Below are 19619 nucleotides of genomic sequence, written 5' to 3' on the forward strand. Positions count from 1 at the left end.
CATCAACTTGAATCTAATTTAAAAAAGAGTACTTCCCAGTTAGGACACATTTGGCAACAAGGGGCTTTAAAAATCAAAATCCAAACAGTACATTTTAAGGCCTTTCATCATTAGTTTACATGCCAGCAACACTTCCCGACTTCCCATTCACAACGGAAATAATCACTGGGATAGTCTAATCTTTAAGGACAATGGTTGTAGGATCTCAAAGCAGTTTTAACAACCCATACACAGCCAAACGTTTTACTTCTCCTGTATTTCAGGTTGTCACTGACCCTCATCACATCCCAGCAAGTCACATCAGACATTCATTCTCAAAGCAGAATATGGGTGGTGGAAGTGGTTGGGGAGAAGACAAAAAGGATTTATCCATCTAATAATCAGGGACAATCAAAGGCAAAAAGGGTAACAATAACAAAAAAAATGCCTGTTACTGTGGTGTTTTTCTTTCCACAACATCCTACACCAGAGATGGCTACATTTCAAGAACGGTGGAAAAGGAGCGGCCTCCTGTTTGTGACATCAGTTTGCAAAGCAATTTAAGGACTGTCCACAAGGTGAAGGGTCGAAGAAATTTGGAATTCCTGTCCCATTATAAGAAGAGTGAACACATACCCCACTGCTCTAATGACGTCCCTTAGGCGTAATATACCCTATGGGGGTTTCAGGCCCAGCTTCCCAAATAACATCATTAATTGTTTGGGGTACCCAGAACTACAGTATGGAAGACAGGAGACTAAAGACAGCAGCAAAAAAATATATTCCAAGAGCTGGAGCGGTGAGCAAGAAGGAAAGGTAATAAGAGGAGCTGACAAAGAGGCTGGAAACGGAAAGGGGACGCAAGCCCACGCGTGGAGGATGGGAGGCTCACCCCGCTCAGCGCCACATCGGGAGCTCCCAGGGCCAATCGCCTCCTTACCTCCCACCCGGAACAAATTAATCCTCCGCACTCCAAACTGAGGGCCACATGGGGGAGTTTGGGGCAGCTCCACCCCATCGCCCTCCCCCCCCCCACCCCGCCACCCCCAAACCAGGCCGGATCCGGATCAGAGGAGGCCCGCAGAGGGTTGGAAAGGGAGGAGGCCCTCTCGTCTTCTCCACAGGCACCGGCCAGGGTAGAGAGAGTGCCCTACCTCAGGCGGGGCCCAGGCCTCGCTCGCTCGCGCTCTTTCTCGCTCTCCCCCCTCTCAGGCTCTAGCCGCATGGCCCCCCCGCTCCGGCTGCCCCAAGCCCCGCCCCGGCCACGCTCCCAAATCGAGGCCCCGGCTCTGGCGCGGCCCACTAGGCCGCGAACCCAACCATAAACAAAACCTCCAGCGGCCGACTCGGGGGTGGGGGGGGGCAGGGCTCGCAAGACTAGGAGGGGGGGTGTACAGTGGGGAACACACGGTGCGGGGGGGCCTACCGAGGGAGGGGGATACGGCGGGGGTAGGGGAGAAAGAAGGGAGGGTAAAAGGGGGATCGTGGATTTAAAGGGGCCGCGGACAATACCCGGCCCCGCCGCGCTGCCGCCGCCACCGACGCCGCCGCCAACGCCGCTGCGCTCCCAACTTTACCTCAGTCTCCTCCACACTGACACCCCGGGCCGCGCCGCCCCTGTCACGTGATATAAGGTTCCCTCCTCCCCACCCCCTCCCTCCTTTTCCCTCTTGCGCTCGCTCTCGCGCCTTCCCCTCCCACTTGCCTTCCTGCGTCCCCCAACACGTGACGCGAAAAAGGACGCGCACGCAAGCGTGCGCGTGCCGCCTCGCCACGAGACACCTCATTCCGGCTCCGCGCGTCCGCCCCGCCTCCTCCGCAGCGGCCCCGCCTCCACCACGTGACGCGCGGATAGCCTCCGTTTCCTCTTACTGGCGTAGTTCCGCGTCTCCGCACTCGTCGGTCCCGGTTGTCATTGCGTGCCTGAGTCACGTGCTGAGGGGAAGCGGGAAGGCGTCGTTCTTCTTTCCTAGCACCCGCCCCCCCGTCCGCCATGTTTTCAGGCCCGGTCAGCCTCGGTCTTTCCCCGTAAGGAAATGGCCGGGGCGCTTCAGGGAACCCAGGCGCCGTTGCCTCGGTGCAGCCCGGGCTGACGAGGCAGGGCAGCGGGGTAAACCGGAGCGGTTCTGCGCGGGGTGGGGAGGCCATGGCGTCCGGCAGTAACTGGCTGTCCGGCGTGAATGTCGTGCTGGTGATGGCCTACGGGAGCCTGGTGAGGAGATTCCCCCACCCCATTTCCTGCTGTCGCCTCTGACCCAGTAGAGACCCTCCTCTTGAGCAGTTCCCGGTCCTCATTCTCCACCCACTCACCTGCGCTTTTTCTGGGCTTTGACTCCTATCCCAGGAGTACCTGGGAGCATAAGTCACCGACCGCCCCGCCCCTGGCCGAGAACCCTCCCCCTAAACCCTAGGATTAAGACCCCCAAGCCTCTACGCTACAGGCTTATCTATGTCCACGCCATCGCTGACGGCCTTGCTTTGTCCCAACTTATACCCCGAAGCATTCGTGAGAGCCCGAATTGAGGGATTTGAAATGAAGGCATGCCTTTTTTTTGTCTAACTTTTTAATTCAAGGTTCTTTACTTCTCATATCTTTTGGACAGGTGTTTGTACTGCTATTTATTTTTGTGAAGAGGCAAATCATGCGCTTTGCAATGAAATCCCGAAGGGGACCTCATGTCCCTGTGGGACACAATGCCCCCAAGGTAGGTCCTTAAGGCATGAGATAGGCCTGGTTCTCCAGATCCATTAGGGCCCAGAATGAGATTTCCTTTGCCTTTAGAAATGACTTAATTCCCGTATTTCCTTGTCCAGTTACCCATGTGTATATTAGTATATTGAGCAATAAAGGTCATCTTGGGTCTTGGCTTACCTGCTCACTGCCGTGGCACAGCAAGTAGCTTATCCAGGGACTTCAGTTTCTGCATCTGCAGAATGAAGGACTTGGATGAAAATTCCCAACTCTATGGTATGATGTTTCCCAGTTCAATTTAAACTACCCAGTGTTTTCTGTTTTGGGTTTTTTTTTTTTTTTGATTTAGGATGGGGTTAGAGTGGTTAGAATTAGCCCCAGATCAGTGAGAAGGGTTGCCATTGCGAAACTTTAGATTTATAAGGGCCCCATAAATCATCTAGTTCTATCATTCATGTTACCAACTGAAATCTAAGAAAAGGAAGCAGCTTACTGGAGGACATACAGGAAGTGAATAACCAAGCAGTCTCTGTCTGTACTTTCTCTTTAGGTAATTGCTTTCCTTTCCTTGTCTTTAAATATCTACTGATGAAATTTTATTTCTATCCCATGCCTCCTTCCTGAGGTCCATCCTTGTGTATCCAATTGCCTACCTAACATTTCCAATTAGATGTCTGATAGGCATCTCAAACCTAACATGTCCTAATGCCCCACAGAACTCTTAATACCCCAACTGCCACCCCCATCCTGCTTCTTCCGCCTTACACTTCTGGGTAAATGTTGCCTGCTGTCCTTACCAACCTCCTTTTGTATGGCTCTCCCCTGATCACTGGGATCCAGCTACACTGGTTGAATTTCTTATCTTTATGTGTGCTGTCACTGTGGCCTAGAATGATCTACCTCTGGTTTTCACTTGGCTAGCTCATTTGATCTTTAGAACTTACCTCAAATACTATTTCCTACAAAGAGGAATGCTTATGACCCATTATAAAGTAGGTCTTCTTTGTTTCCAGATAGCATTTTACTACAAATATTCTTTTATGTTTATTTGTTTAATGCCTCTCTCTTCCCTAAGCTCTAAGAATGTATACACCATGCCAGTTATGTTCACTGTTGTAGAGCCAGGGCCTACACAGAGTAATAATTCATTGTTGAGTGAAAAGCAGGTTGGTGGGAGGGCTAGAGCTAGGACACAATTCTGTCAACTCCTAGACCAATGTTCTTTCATTAACTAGTACTGTAACCCTCCTCTCATTGTTCTTTGCTGATATATTTCATGGAAAGCCTCAAAGAAGATGTTGTGGCCTGAAACCTCAACAGTGCTTCCACATTCTCCCAGTTCTCCAAATGCCAGCTGCCTCCCATAAGAAGGATATAGGGTTAGTTTCCAGTATGTCATGAGCTAATCAAACCTTTGACTATTTAGGACCCCCCAACCTCAGACTAGATGAGATCAAGATTTCTTTTGCTCTAAAAAGTTCTGGCTAAATTCTCATCCATTGCTGGTGGAAGTACAAATTAGTAAAAGTGCTTTGGAAAATATTGGGGTATTGTCTAGTAAGATTGCAAATGTCCCTAATCCATAGCCCAGCAATTCCAGTCCTACCATAGGGAAATTAATTTTTGTTCATGTGTACCAGAAAACACGTACAAGAATACTCACAGCATTGTTTCTAATATTTTTTTTTAAAGAAACTGTTACTCTAAATGTCCATTTGAGAATGGATATATAATAACGTAATAGTATTCTGGAATACTATAAGGAATGAAAATAAACTGAAGATGAGTATATGAACACAAGTGAATCTCCAAAATACTTTTGAATGGAAAAAGTAAATCACAAAGATGAATGAATCTCAAAAACATGCCAGGTGAAAAAATGCCAGAAAGCCATTCACAAAAGAATATGTACCGTATGATTCCATTCCATTTGTATGGAATTCTGGAACAGGAAGAACTATATTGATAGCATATCAGTGTTCCCTGGGGCATGAAAGGGGAGGTTGCCTGCAAAGGGGGATGAAGAACGTTTTGGGGTGATGAAAGTGTTCTGTATCTTTTTTTTTTTTTAATAAATTTATTTATTTATTTATTTTTGGCTGCATTGGGTCTTCGTTGCATTGCACGGGCTTCTCATTGCAGTGGCTTCTCGTTGCAGAGCACGAGCTCTAGGCGCGTGGGCTTCAGTAGTTGTGGCACGTGGGCTCAGTAGTTGTGGCCCGCGGGCTCTAAACCACAGGCTCAGTAGTTGTGGTGCACGGGCTTAGTTGCTCTGCGGCATGTGCGATCTTCCCGGACCAGGGCTCGAACCCACGTCCCCTGCATTGGCAGGTGGATTCTTAACCACTGCACCACCAGGGAAGTCCAGTGTTCTGTATCTTGATTGGGATGGTGGTTGAATGGATGTATTCATTTGTCAAAATACGTCAAACTACACACTTAAAATGGATGTATTTTATTGCGTGTAAATTAAACCTCAGTAAAGTTTATTTAAAACTTTAAGGGGCTTCCCTGGTGGCGCAGTGGTTAGGAATCCGCCTGCCAATGCAGGGGACACGGGTTCGTGCCCTGGTCCAGGAAGATCCCACATGCCGTGGAGCGGCTAGGCCCGTGAGCCACAACTACTGAGCCTGCGCGTCTGGAGCCTGTGCTCCGCAACAAGAGAGGCCGCGACAGTGAGAGGCCCACGCACCACGATGAAGAGTGGCCCCCACTCGCTGCAACTGGAGAAAGCCCTTGCACAGAAACGAAGACCCAACACAGCCAAAAATAAATAAATAAATAAATAAATTTTAAAAAACAAACAAAAACTTTAAAAGATAGGTTGCAGAGCAATTCAAAAAGTATTTTTCAAAAAAAATATATATATATGTTTTTTTCCATTTGTATAAGGTTCAAAACCAGGCAAAGCTAAACATCTTCCTCAGGGTGATGTGATAAAACAGCAAAGAAAAATAAAACTTGAGAAGTTAAGGTTGGAGGTTGCATTCAGTCGGGTGGACACACAAGGCTTCCAAGTCATTGGTCATATTCCAGTTCATAAATTGGATAGTGCATACAGGTGTGCATCTTAATGAATTTTGTAATCAAGGTGTATATATATGTCAAATGTATTCTACGAATGACATATTTCACAATAGAAGTTCCTAAATGTCACAAGAAAATACTTGCTGGGACTCTGGCAACCCTCATAAGACAGATGAATATGAAACTGTTAACAGTGGTTGCTCTGGGTAAGTGGGGGTGACACCTTTCGTATCTTTTTGAATTACCTACTTAAAAAATTAAATGAGCTCTAGAAGAAAGCCTCTAGAAATCCTGTGGTCCACCAGGTAGGGATAATTCCCAGACTTCTAAACCACATACAGATCTTCTTACAGGTTTTTAGAGTAGATTATGACCTCCAGTTGATGTCCATTTTTTCCCAGCTCAGGAAATTCTTTATGACACCTAACCAAGATTCTTCTAAATCCTGTCAAGGGAACTTCCCTGGTAGTCCAGTGGTTGAGACTGTGCTTCCACTGCAGAGGGTGCGGGTTTGATCTCTGGTGGGGGAACTAAGATCCCGCATGCCACTCAGCACCCCCCAAAATTTCAGTTGAAAATCAGAAATAATGTTAATGGTGTAGAGCTTGAAGGAATTCTGGCAGGTTAAAAGATCTAGCTTAGAGATATGCAGTTTGGAGAGGTTCTTAGCGAACCCAACCCCATTCTTTATTAAATTCTTGAGTCTTATCTGGCAATTTCATTAGCCAAATGAGCATTTTCTCTGCTTCTGTTGTCTTAGTTGTTCACCTGCTCTGCCCCATTTCCAGACTGATGGGAAGCAAAGTACAGGCTAAGTGACTGTATTCTTTTCTCCACATGAACAGGACTTAAAAGAGGAGATTGATATCCGACTATCCAGGGTTCAGGATATCAAATATGAACCTCAGCTCCTTGCAGATGATGACGCAAGACTGCTACAGCTGGAAACCCAGGGAAATCAAAGTATGCGGCATGCTCTTGGAGGATACTTCAGTGAGGGGTCTCACAAACTCAGAATTCCTTTGTTCTCAGAGTTATAAACATAGCTGCTGGCAGACTCAGCAGCTGTGGTCCTTGTTACTGGGTATATGTCAGATGTGGGAGGCACAATAAGCTTGCTGGAGTTTGGAGAATCTTTTGAGGGTTATGCCTGAGACCAGTCTCTTTCTTAACAGATTGCTACAACTATCTATACAGGATGAAAGCTCTGGATGCCATCCGTGCCTCTGGTAAGGGCTGCTCAGCAGCCGTTCCGGATCCTGAAAGCTCACCTGGGGAAGAGAGGGAGGAACCCACTTTATGTGTTAGAATTTGTCCTTTCTGCACATCTCCGGCTGGTAGGAATTTCCTAGTTTTGAGAGTACTGGGTTACTATTTTACCTAAGGAAATGATGTATGTAAGTTATTTTTCTCCAAAGAGTCTGGATTTGTTTTGTTCTTTCTAGACCTTTAGTTTCATGAACTAGATGGTGGTAATTTGCTTGTTTTCCCACAAAAGACAGGCAGCATCTGCTTTTTCACCAAGCCTATTTAGATGGTTCTTGAATTTTTTTCTATATGACCATTGTCAGAAATGCTCTTGAATTTTTTTCCATTTTTTTCATATGACCATTGTCAAAAATGCTCTATCTCTACCAAAACATATATATTTTAAACTATGGGTAAATAGGGTAAATAGGAAAATGACACTATTGTGTGTCGTTGGTATAGTTTAACAGTTGTATTGCCACCACCATATGACCACTCAGACACAGCTCTATATCTCTGGTCTTCTGAATTCTCTTAGAATTTCCCCCCAACTCACTCATTGGACCTATTTGTAAGTTTGGGAAATTAATTAGAAAGACTAAACAAATGGGATAGGGGGTATCATTGTTCTATTATCTCCATAGAGATCCCATTTCATGCTGAAGGCCGGCATCCCCGTTCCTTAATGGGCAAGAATTTCCGCTCCTACCTGCTAGATCTTCGAAACACTAGTACTCCTTTCAAGGGTGTGCGCAAGGCCCTCATTGATACCCTGCTGGATGGCTATGAGACAGCCCGCTATGGGACAGGGGTAAGCCAGATGGCCACTCTTTTCCTTCAGGGAACTAAAGGGATGCCCCAGACTGAGAGATTCTCATTCTCCCTTCCTCTTTCTTCAGGTCTTTGGCCAGAGTGAGTACCTGCGCTATCAGGAGGCCCTGAGTGAGCTGGCCACAGTGTGAGTTTGGAGGGGAACATGTCAAAGGGAGCTGGTTAGAGAATACAGGTAGTGCTGGACTGTTCCCACAGTGAGATGACCTTCAAAAGCACTGTGAACAAAATCTATGATAACATAAGAGTTGTCAGGTCCTAGACTGTTAGAGCTGCTGCTTGCTCACATTGGAAAGCAAATGCTGCTCTACAGGCTAATAAGGGAAGTTTCTCCTATTGTGCATCTCTTTTTCTCCTTGTTTTTGTTTTTTGTCCAACTCAGTAAAATGTCAGAATTGGTATAACCTATTACACCAATAAAGGGAATAAAATAAAGTTTTTCAGCACACAAAGATGCCTTCTTTTCAGGGCCCCAGTGTCATCCTTTTGTGCCTTGGTTCGATAAAAGAATTAAATGCCAACCATTTTTATTACCACTTAAAGTATTAGTAACCCTATCTGAAACAAAAGGTATCACTAAAGAATCAGCTGCTGAGGGCTTGTGTTATAGAAGAGACATCATGATTTTTCTCTGGGAACTTTATTTTTTTTTCCATTTATGTTATGACCACATCACAATTCCTCTTTTTTTTTTAATGTTATGTATTTTATTTATTTATTATCTTTTTTGGCTGTGTTGGGTCTTCGTTTCAGTGCACGGGCTTCTCACTGCAGTGTCTTCTCTTGTTGCGGAGCACGGGTCCTAGAGCATGCGGGCTTCAGTAGTTGTGGCTCGCAGGCTCTGGAGTACAGGCTCAGTAGTTGTGGCGCACTGGCTTAGTTGCTCCACGGCATGAGGGATCTTCTCAGACCAGGGATCGAACTCGTGTCCTCTGCATTGGCAGGCAGATTCTCAATCACTGCACCACCAGGGAAGTCCCTCGCTGGGAACATTGTAAATACATACTAACAAACCTTCATTATGTTGTTTATGCATACGTGTAACTGAAAGAGTAAAGAGGGAAAGCCAGTCTAGAATAAAAAGTTAGTTACCAGCCATGAAAAGAATACATCTGTTTTCTGCTGTGTTGACTATGGCTCTTTCTCAAAAGATAAGGGGTATGTCTGTCCTGTCCTCTCTATTCTTAAAAATAAACTACCTTGTTCTAAAGACAAAAGGTCCTAGTAAAAACTACTTAGAAAACTAATGAAAATGAATATGTGGAAAGGATGGAAAAGAGCATTTGGTCTAGAAGTCAGGCAGGAGGCCTGTTCAAAATTCAGTTTCTTTGAAAGACAAATACTGTATGATTCCACTTATGTGAGGTATCTGGAGTAATCATATTCATAGAGACAGAAAGTAGAGTGGTGGTTGCCAGGGGCTAGAGGAAAGGGAGAATAGGGAGTTGTTTAATAGGCAGAGAGTTTGTTTTACAAGATGGAAAGAATTCTGGAGGTTGGTTGCACAACAATGTGAATGTACTTAACACTGCTGAACTGTAAACATTGAAAAATGGTTAAGATGGTAGATTTTATGTGTATTTTACCACAGTTTAAAAAAAATTGTCTCTTTGATCTCTAGTTTCTAGAAAGTTTCAATGAGTATATTGAAGAGTAAAGGCTCTGAAATCTGACAAACTTAGGTTTGAATCCCAGCTCTCTGTCACTTACTAGCTTTGTGACCTCAGGCAACTTACTGGATGGACCCTTGGTTTCCTAATCTGCAAAAGAGGATGATACCACCCTATAGGAATAGTGGGATGTTAGTAAATTACATGTTGGTAAAGCACCAGGTTTAATGTCCTAATAAGTACTTAGTAGTTAACTTCAATATTATTTTTTGTTATTCAGTTGTTTCAAGGGACTGGGAGTATATTAATGGCATGCACACATTAGGTGAATCAGCAGAATTAAAAGTTTGCTTTAAGCACAGTGAAATGAAGAAGAGGTTGAGTCAGAGGCAGGGGACTCAGTGGGAAAATTGGTTTCTCTGCTATTTCTAAGCTACCAGATGAGATTTTAGTAACTATAGTAACTAGTTTATAAGGTAGGACAGAGACCATTTGTGGCTACAGCTGCATTTATAGAATGGATAAGCCTTGAATTGTTTCCTTCCATTAGTCCTCATTCTGTCCATGACCTGCCCTCTTTGTATTCTTCAGGGTCAAAGCCCGAAGTGGGAGCTCTCAGCGACAACATCAGTCAGCAGCCAAAGACCTAACCCAGTCTCCTGAAGTCTCCCCAACAACCATCCAGGTGACATACCTCCCCTCCAGTCAGAAGAGTAAACGTGCCAAGCACTTCCTCGAATTGAAGAGCTTTAAGGACAACTATAACACACTGGAGAGTACTCTGTGATAGAGCTGAAGAACTGTCACTGTTGATGGAGCCAGACAGACTGCAGTGTGCTTGCCGGGCAGCCCTCAGGTCATCTGGCTCAGCAGCCCAGACTGGATCAGCTGAAGCTCTGGTTGTGTTCAGAGCTCTTAGAGTTCATGCCTAGAGGATCATTCTCCCACCCTCTCTTACGACCAGTTGCAGAACATGAGTTAAGACTTTATTGTCCCTTGGTAGCACTTTTCTCTGGAGTTGAATTCAGATGTTTTTCTTAATATTTCTGTTAAAGCTTCTTTAAAAATCCTCACTTGGTTTTAATCATGGTTCATCTGTCCTTTTCCAGACTATAAATAATCCCAAGGGTGACAGTTGGGATGACGGGGCTTGGTGTCTTGTCTTCTGTATCTATCCCTTCGAACACAGTTGTATGGGAACCACTTGGGTTTGAGACATCTAAGAGTTCATTGGTGGGAAAGGTATACAGGAACTGGTGGGGAGATTGGGTGAGGCCGTGAGTGGTATGTGGAACAACTTACCCTGGTGCTCCACTTAAACCAGGATGTGTTGAAACTTTAACACAACTTCCCTGGCGTGCAAGGATCTGCCTTCTACTTTCATTCCATAGTGTCATGAATAAATTGAAAAGGGAATGTTTTGACACCTGACATAATCTCATCCCTCCTCATGTGTGGGGTAGTGTGAAGGAATGGTCAGACCAATATATTGGTCTGACTTTATATAAACTATTTAATAAAATGAACAATTAGAAACTAAAGCATATGATTCATTCCTTTATAGTTGTCTTTTAATAAAACAGGCATGTGATATGCTCTCTGGACCTAGAACCATACAGATACTCCTTGGGACCACAAAAGAAGAAATCCTGAAATGTGAGCGTGGTCCTTGCTCATAGAATTGCCTGTGTCACTAATAGAAGGCTGGAGAACCAGGATTCCCTTCAGGTCTCCAGGGCAACAGGCCAGGTGACCAATCAACTCCTAGGCCTAGGCTCATTGTTGGAGGTGTAAATGTTGCTATGACTACTGAAACCTTGGTGACTGAAAACAAAGTTGAGCCTGCTCAGTCTCCTAAGACTACATCAAGCAAGTTTGAAGACATGTCTGTGGAAAGGATGGTAAAAGTAGAAGAGGTATGCAGAGTTGGAAAAGGGGCTGGGTTGGATGTGTTTCCCTGGATGAGGTTTCCAGATCAATTTACCAGAAATGGACAGATGTAACAGAAGGGTAGTAGCAGGAGTGGGAGATTATGTCTGGCACATAGTAGGTATTCAGATATTTGTTGCATACTAACCGCTGCATGTTACCTTTGGTCCATTCTGAAAGGAGTAGGACTTTCTCCCCACCTCCCCTAGGAAATTGGCTACTCCCTGTCTCTAAAGAAAAGGTCTATGTGTCTCCCACTATGATAGGGTACTGAGTGAGGTACTGGAGATCAAGGCAGATCAACAGAACTCCCTTTTCTTGCAGAGTTTTCAAAGGGCCCTGGGACTTAAGAAGATGGTGGACAGGTAATCTCTGCTTCTATCCCTTCCCTTAGCCTTCAGATTGACCTTTTCACCCTCCTGTCCTCCTTAAGCCACTTCTGAGATCTCCATCTTGTTAGGGGTTCCTCAAGAATGCAAACAGGTATGGGAGGGGCAAGAAGCACCCCTTGTTCTCACAAGCAGAGATCAGCCTCCTAGTGCCCACTCGGTTAGGCTACATAGGCAATGGTTTCTATTTCCCTTGCTTCCCATTCTCTGAAGGAAAATTGGAGCAAGTTTTTGTTGTTTTCTTTTTTAACTTTTTAAGGAAAATTCAAGTATTTGTTGCCCAGCATCGCACTAACCATGTGGTAGGTATGCAGTAGGTATGTATTGAATGAATGAATGAGAAAACTCAAAAGATTAGGCTGTATATCTCCATCACCTGGGGAGCTTTTTTAAAAAACACAGGTCTTAACCCAGAAGATTCTAAAATGGTCTGGGATTAGATAGGATAAGCCTGTTTTTTAAGGTTTCATAGGTTATACCCAGAGGTAGCAAGGATGTGAGGTAACAAGAATGCATATAGTTTTAGTGGGAATCAAGATTGATGCAGCCTTTTTTCTTTTAATTTTATTTGTTTATTTTTGGCTGCATTGGGTCTTCGTTGCTGTGCACGGGCTTTCTCTAGTTGCGGTGAGTGGGGGCTACTCTTCATTGCGGTGCGTGGGCTTCTCATTGTGGTGGCTTCTCTTGTTGCGGTGCACGGGCTCTAGGCACACAGGCTTCAGTACCTGTGGCATACAGGCTCAGTAGTTGTGGCTCACGGGCTCTAGAGCGCAGGCCCAGTAGTTGTGGTACACTGGCTTAGTTGCTCCACGGCATGTGGGATCTTCCCGGATCAGGGCTCGAACCCGTGTCTGCTGCATTGGCAGGCAGATTCTTATCACTGTGCCACCAGGGAAGTCCCTGATGCAGCCTTTTTTATGAAGCCTTTTTTATGAAATCTATCAAAATTTTCAATTCACATATCCTTTGAACTGGCAACTCTACTTCTAGGAATTTACACAGATATACCTGCAAAAGCACTAGAAGGTACACACACGAGTATTCATGACAGCATTGTTTATAAAAATAAAAAAGCTAGAAACAACGTGTAGCTGGTTAAATTATGATACAGAAATACTAGGCAGCCTTTAAACAGAACAAAGCAAATCTCTATGTGCTGATATGAAAAGTCCAAATTGTTAAGTAATACTGCTTATGTAAACATATGATTTCATGTTAAAAAAAATTAAGGGACTTCCCTAGTGGCGCAGTGGTTACTAATCTGCCTGCCAGTGTGGGGGACATGGGTTCGAGCCCTGGTCCGGGAAGATCCCACATGCCGTGGAGCAACTAAGCCCGTGCACCACAACTACTGAGCCTGCGCTCTAGAGCCCGCGAGCCACAACTACTGAAGCCCGCGCACCTAGAGCCCGTGCTCCACAACAAGAGAAGCGACCACAATGAGAAGCTTGCGCACCACAACGAAGAGTAGCCCCCGCTCGCCGCAACTAGAGAAAGCCCGCACACAGCAATGAAGACCCAAGGCAGCCAAAAAATAAAATAAATAATAAAAATTAAAAAAAAAAATTAAAAGATAACACTTGCTGATATAGAAAAGTTTTCTGTAAGGATACACAAGAAACTGATAACTTTGTTGAGAAGGACTGGGGCAGAAGAATGAAGCTTTCACTTTTCGTTTAATATATATTTCTGTATCAATTTAATTTTTCAGCCATCTGTAAAAAATACTTGATTTTTTAAAAAAATGTCAACAGGATTATCTGAACAGAGGGTGTGTGTGTGTGTGTGTGTGTGTGTGTGTGTGTGTGTGTGTGTGTGTGTGAGACATACATATATTCCTCTTATATATTAGAAAACCTTAATTCAGACCTAGCCAGGACGGAGTATCACTGGTATGATGGAAGGAATTAATCCTTAGATTGGATTTGATACCCAGGTCTGCCATTAAGTGACCTTGGGCAACTCACCTGAACTTTAAAGTTTCCTTGTCTGTATAATGCAAAAATTAATATCTATGACACATGGTTATTTTGATGATTGAGTGACATAATATACTAAGTTCTAAGTCAGTTCTAGTTATCCTTTCAAGGAGTTTGCAGTCTTCTCACGATGGCACAGAAGTTCTGGTGAAGAAGCAGCCTCACTGATGGCGTTTTTGTCTCCACTCCTGACTTTAACCCATTCAACCCCTACCTTTCTGCCTGGGACAGGTGGCAAAATTCACACACTCACTGTCTGTGGCAGATGACATTAAGCCAGAGGAGAAACCCATATGCCATCCTAAGGATGCAGGACACTATGGTGCAGGAGTTGGCACTGGCCAACAAGCAATTACTGATGGTGAGTTCTAGCAAGGGTGACCTGAAGTTTCATCCCCTACTGCCCTGTGCCTTTGCCCACTGGGATTCCCAAGCTCTTAGTCTCTGCCGTTATACCAGAGCAGCAACTCTTTAACTGTAAAACCAAAGCTCCTTTTCATTGATTCTTTGCATCCAGCTGCAGAGTCCCAAACTTCAGTCTAGTCTTTGCTCCTCTCGCCTTGGTAAGACTGCTTCTTAGTGCCTAACACCTGCCTCTTGGAACCTCTCTCTCTCCCTGGAGTCCCCAGTTGCTGTCATGTCACCATCTTTGTATCCAAGGTGCCTAGAAAAGTTTCTGGTTCATGGTATGTTCTCAGCAAATATTTGCTGAACATTGGAGCTTCACCCATGGGGAAAAAAAATCGGTAGGCTTCCACTCCAGTGGTTCAGCCTCTATGCTACTGTCTAGCTTATGTCACAGCTAAGTCCAGATCCAAGAGAACACAGGTGATGGGAAAGAAACCAGGGAGAAAGAATGAGAAAGATGGGTAAACAGAGGGCAAACATGACACTCTATTCTCCCCTCCCCACCAGGTCCGTCAAGCTGCCCTGCACCAGCTGTTTGAAAAGGAGCATCGGCAGTACCAACAGGAACTAAATCAGATGGGCAAAGCTTTTTATGTGGAGAGACTCTAATGGCATTTGAAACATTGTCCTTCCATTCTCACCATACCTGCTAACCTAGATTTCTTGAGCCCCACCACCTTCAACTTCCTTCCCAAAACTCACCTGGATCTAGTTATGTGCCCAGGACTCAAGACAGTGCTCCAACTCTCACCTCTCGGGCCCCTGTCAACCCCCTGGTGCTATAGGGGAAACAATCTATGAAACAATGGTAAAAACAAGAGTGACGCCTTGTGGTCAGAGTGACATATGCAGTGTTGATGTAAGTGGGGGGAGGGGAGGTGGATAGAGGCACAATGTGAGAAGCGAATCCTGATTTGGTTTAACAAATAAAGCTAGTTCTTAAAGGTTCAAACCTGGACTACTGGCTCATTCTTTCAGCCCTAAATCTTGATCTGTTTCAAAAGTGCTTATTCACAGCTGCCATAATCTTAATAGAGCTTTCTGGATTTTGCTCACCACCTCTCTGATCTCACTTCCACTGATCTTCTGTATACTTGGACAAATAGCTCTGAATATGGCTATTAATCCACAGGCACTATGGTGCTTGATGTCAGGAGGCCTGGATTTTAGGCTCTGACTTGGCCAGTTATTGTGAGACCTTGGACAAGTCTCTTTCCTCTGGATTTCTGCCTGAATTCCCACCTCGGCAAAATAACAGGGTTCCAGACTCAAATGCCTTCAGGAGTCTGGCAGTTATAAGGGAATAAGGGATGGTGGGATTTATGGGGGACTGGAAAGAGCATGTGAAATCTAAATGCATTCAAAATTCTGAAAAGTACTGATTAATCATTTGCATCTATAGGCCATAGAGAACCTTATTTATAAAGATCCGCTTTACATACAAATGACATCTCAAGCCAGAGAGACTCCCACTCTGCAGCCAGTAACAGGTGCAGGAACACGCCATCACTCTCTGATGCAATTGCCATCATACATACTTTTCCCTGTTCCCTCACCTTGCCATCTGCATGCTCACTGGTTACTCATCCTTTCCACACTGATGGTTTCCTGCCCTCAACTCCATGTGGCTCTGTCTGCACTGCAAAACTCGCACCTTTTCTTTCCCCCTTCCCACAAGTCTGCCTCTGTCCTTCACTATGCATTTTTCATCTTAGCTCGGAGCTTCTCCTTCCTCCTTTCCCTACACACCCCGCTGATGCGGAGCACAGAGAAGCAGCAAGGTATAAAGAGAAGAGCACACGCTATGGAGTCAGGTGTGCGTTCGAAGTCTGGCTTCACCTCTTAATCGTGTCACCATGTGTAAGTTACTTCTCTGAGCCTCAATTTTCTCTTCTGAAAGTGGGGATAATACCCATCTCAGAGGAACATTATGAGGACTAAATAAGATTATGTAGACAGCAAGCCCAGCGCTTGGCACGCAGTAGGTATCCTCCCTCTTCCCTCTTAGGAGATTTCCCTGTGACCAAGCCCTTCACAGGTCCCCTACTGGCCCCCTGGCCAGCCCCCTTATGCAGCTCAAATGTCATTCTCCATCCCAGGCCTGTCTTTCTGTCCTGTATATCCATTCATCCTCCAGTCCCCATCAGCCCTGCTTCCCAAGCCGTCTTATCTTTAGTCAATAACTACTCAAGTGTTGTGACACCAAACAAGACATGGAGCTCACAGGCTGGTCAGGGAGGCAGGCGTTGACCAAGTCATGACAGGTATGATGAGAGTTTTATAGGAGAAAAACCACACACGTGTCCTGGGTTTGACCCGCAAACCTGGCTGAGTCTCCCATTCCTTCTGCCTGTTCCCCCGCCCTCTATTCCCTGCGGGTCCACCTCGCCTTCACTTCTTTCATCTTCCCTTGTATCTATCTCCCAGCTGCCCCCCCGCCTCTTATATATGGCAGCATAGCCTGGCGTTAGGAGAACAGGCTTCCACATGACAGAGCTGGGTTTGAATTCTGGCTGTCACTTACTGCCTGTGTGGCCTTGAGCACGTAACTTTAACTTTCTGGGTCACAGGGGTTTTTTTATATGTAAAATGGAGATAACGCCTACCTCACTGGATTACTGTGGAGATTAAAGCACTTAGCAGAGAAGTGGCATATAATATCCAATAAATGCTAAGTGATAATGATGTTTTCCTGCCCTGTGATAGTCTTTCTCTTTTTATTTCCTCTCCATTACCTGGCTGCCCCCCCCACCTCCCACCACACTCTCTCATCAACCCCTTTTATTCCTCTTTCCTCTGTTCATTTGGGCCCACAGAATGCCCCGCCCCCTGTGCCTTGATCCCTGACCTTGGCCTTTCTCCCCAGGGCTTGTCAGTGCCAGGCTGGCTCCAGTATTGGCAGTCCGGCCCCCTACGGAGCCCATCTCCTCTGATCCTCTCTGCCTACTCTGTCCGCTCTCATCACATCAACTGAGTAGTTCACCCCATCATACCCATCCAGCCCCTTTTCCCTCTGTGGCTGGTGCCTTACCCAGCTCCTCAGGCTCAGAAGGACTCAGTCTTGCTTGAAATGACTACACAGAAGTTACTTCCAGGAGAGCTAGAAAGCTTTCATCAAAGGCAATCTGAGATTTCGGTCTGGATGTGCCGTCCTGTCAGTCTCCTTCTAAGAGAGCTGCTCCTCCCCTACATCAATGTTTCCTGTCTCTGCCTCTGTTTCCCCAGTGCCCCAAACACTAAAGTCCTTTCAGTTCCTGCTAGTCCCTTTCCCAGCCTCTCTCCCTCCAGCCTGTGGCTCTCCAGGACAATCAAGATTCCCAGAGAAGGGAACTAGAACTTGGGAGAGGGGGTGTTAAGGATAAAAAGGAAGGTCAAGAAAGTAAAAATTACACACAGATTGAAACCCATAAGACAACACCACAGGTGCCTACCTCGGAGCTTGTATGCCCATTTGTTAGTCTTCCCCTGGAAGGCAAGAGCCACACAATAGGAATTGACTGGGGCTTGGGACAAGCTATCGATCTAGATCAAGGGCACTGTCGAGTTGGCATATGTGTTTGTGTGTGCGTGTGTTGAGGGGGTGTGGAGGTGTCCAGCCTAATGGGAACAAGGACACATGGAACAGGCCTGGGGGCTGAAGCAGAGCATCCTCCTCCCACCCCACACTTCCACCCAAGCCCCCCACCCCACCAGTGTAGCTATAACTCGGGCTCCTTTCTGCCACAGTAGAGAGAAGAATCTGCCTGCCACATGACAGTCAACAGACCTGATTCTCTTCAGAAGAAAAATCTCCCAGAAAAGCAGGCACCAGGCTGGATCCCTGTGAGGGAAGACCATGAGAGAAGCCGGCCCAGGAGCTTGCGTTGTAAAAAGCCCCAGAGGAGGAGGAGAGTCCCAAGGACTGCAGGCTGTTTCCTGGCAGAGGGGGTTTCCTCCCTCCCTTTGATCTCCTAAAGTCTTACTTCTAATTCCGCCAGGCAGGAGAGACCATACGTCTTCTCTGGAGCCCAGGCTGGAGCCTGCTAGTGAGACAGGTCACTCTTCTCTTCTGGACACCCAAGGGTGACTTTAAGGAGGATGCCTGGAGGACATGGGGAGAAGGTGAGAAGGGACAAGATGGTGGGAAGAAGCAGCCAAGCCTTCTGGAAGTTTCTCACGGCTACTAATCTGTCGTACTTAAGAGCAGGAGGGTTCCAGGAAGGTGTCCGCTGAAAGGCCTTCAGCAGCCTTGTGTGGGTGTTGGAAAGGGAAAGCAGGTTGTGCAAGTCCCCACCCCCACTCTGGCAAAGCCTTGGGGCAACAGGAGGGGAGTTGAGAACAGGTGGCAAGGTTGATGAGGAGCTGCTGACACTGCTGATCCTCTGGGCACTGGGGCCGTGACATGTTGGGGAGAAGCTCCGTGTTGGAGCTTTGGGGAAGGATAGGTGCCCAGATGTGGAGCCCTGCCAGATATTCTTCCTGGTTTAGGCCAACGTGATCCAGCGAAGGCCAGGCACTAGTAGGAGAGGAGCCGAGTCAGGGATGGCACGAAGAGAAGATGACTAAGAGCTGGCTGCCTTGGGAGGCAAAGAGCAAGGGTCAGTGCCCCTCCCCAAGGAGATGGCTCTCCATCTAGCCATGCTTGGTGCCTGGTGTCTCTGCTCTGTCCTTTCTTTGCAGTGGGGAGGAAGGCAGAGGACCACCAAAGCTCTCCTGCCTGCTTCTGTGTGATATGTTTGATATTGGGTTGTTTAATTAGGAACCAACTAAATGTCAAACATATTCTTACAGCAGTAGGCAATTTGGCATCACACTCTTTCCTACCTCAACCTCTGGGGCTCTGGGGCTCCTGTCTGTTTTACTGAACCTCTTCTCTCCAGGACCCCTTTGGAAGACCAGTCGCTGCAACCTATGTGGATTTCAGTCTTGAACTGGAGGGCTAGTGAGGGAGCAGGAGAGAGCTGAAGTCTGAGTATCAAATCTTCCTATACCTTTCCCTTATACTAGAAGGGATATGGCTCTGATCTTCTCCTGTCCTTGTATTTTTCTCCTCCTTATTCAATCCCCCCACCTTATTATCCACTGCTTCCTGTCCCTGGGACTCTCTCATTCCGTTCCCTAAGTGCAACAGTAGGGGTCTTTGGTTTTTCTGCTTTCCTTCAAGAGTCAGCTGATGGTCCATCTGCGTATCTACCTCTATTGACTGGAAGCTCTCCTGAGTGGACTCCAGTTTTGCCCTCTACGCTGGTGGGTGTTTCAGTCACCCCATTGTTGGGGCCTAGTATTAATACTACCCATCTATCCTTGACGTAATGACTAATTAGAGCCATTTATATTCTTCCATGTTAGCTCTGGTCACCTTGAACAGTGCCCACCTCTCCCTGGCATATTGTCAGATTGTACGGTGCCAGTGTCTGGGATTAACTGCCACCTGTCAGTAGCAAGGCTCCAAGTGGAATGAACATGGCCTGGAACTAAGCCAAGGGGAATAGAGTGGGTAATGATGATGATTATGATGATGAGTGGGGGGAGTTAAGAAGGGAGCAGA

General features: G+C 46.1%; 3 protein-coding genes across 15 annotated transcripts in view; 2 read left to right on the forward strand and 1 right to left on the reverse strand.

Moving 5' to 3' along the window:
• Nucleotides 1–1644, reverse strand: part of UBAP2L (ubiquitin associated protein 2 like) — a 43294-nt gene extending 41650 nt beyond the window's left edge. For 2 of the 11 annotated variants that reach the window (XM_082435324.1, XM_082435313.1), the window contains exon 1: nt 1557–1587. The gene's annotated coding sequence lies outside the window, so the exon portion shown is untranslated. Of the gene's footprint in view, nt 1–1133; nt 1181–1491 lie in introns of those variants that run through there. The other 9 variants (XM_082435305.1, XM_082435309.1, XM_082435308.1 and 6 more) reach the window with 9 other exon arrangements.
• A 245-nt stretch (nt 1645–1889) lies between these two features.
• LOC309648092 (protein C1orf43 homolog) lies at nt 1890–10928 on the forward strand. Of its 3 annotated transcripts, none has more exons than XM_082436189.1 (7): nt 1890–2191; nt 2583–2684; nt 6544–6661; nt 6874–6927; nt 7591–7757; nt 7846–7952; nt 9979–10115. In XM_082436189.1, exons 1-6 carry the CDS (start codon nt 2126–2128, stop codon nt 7906–7908), a joined length of 570 nt encoding a protein of 189 aa, XP_082292315.1. In that variant the 5' UTR covers nt 1890–2125; the 3' UTR covers nt 7909–7952; nt 9979–10115. The 3 variants fall into 3 exon arrangements, with proteins under 3 accessions (XP_082292315.1, XP_082292314.1, XP_082292313.1); XM_082436187.1 differs by having other exon boundaries at nt 1899–2191; nt 7846–7904; nt 9979–10928; XM_082436188.1 differs by lacking the exon at nt 2583–2684 and having other exon boundaries at nt 1897–2191; nt 7846–7904; nt 9979–10928.
• An 84-nt stretch (nt 10929–11012) lies between these two features.
• Nucleotides 11013–15044, forward strand: CFAP141 (cilia and flagella associated protein 141). The gene is made up of 4 exons (XM_082436285.1): nt 11013–11303; nt 11641–11681; nt 13916–14045; nt 14600–15044. The coding sequence occupies exons 1-4, from the start codon at nt 11190–11192 to the stop codon at nt 14699–14701; spliced, it is 387 nt and encodes a 128-aa protein (XP_082292411.1). The 5' UTR covers nt 11013–11189; the 3' UTR covers nt 14702–15044.
• The last annotated feature ends 4575 nt before the right edge of the window (nt 15045–19619 follow it).

This window comes from Balaenoptera physalus (genome assembly GCF_965194825.1).
Source record: "Balaenoptera physalus genome assembly, chromosome: 1".
Lineage (NCBI taxonomy): Eukaryota > Metazoa > Chordata > Mammalia > Artiodactyla > Balaenopteridae > Balaenoptera > Balaenoptera physalus.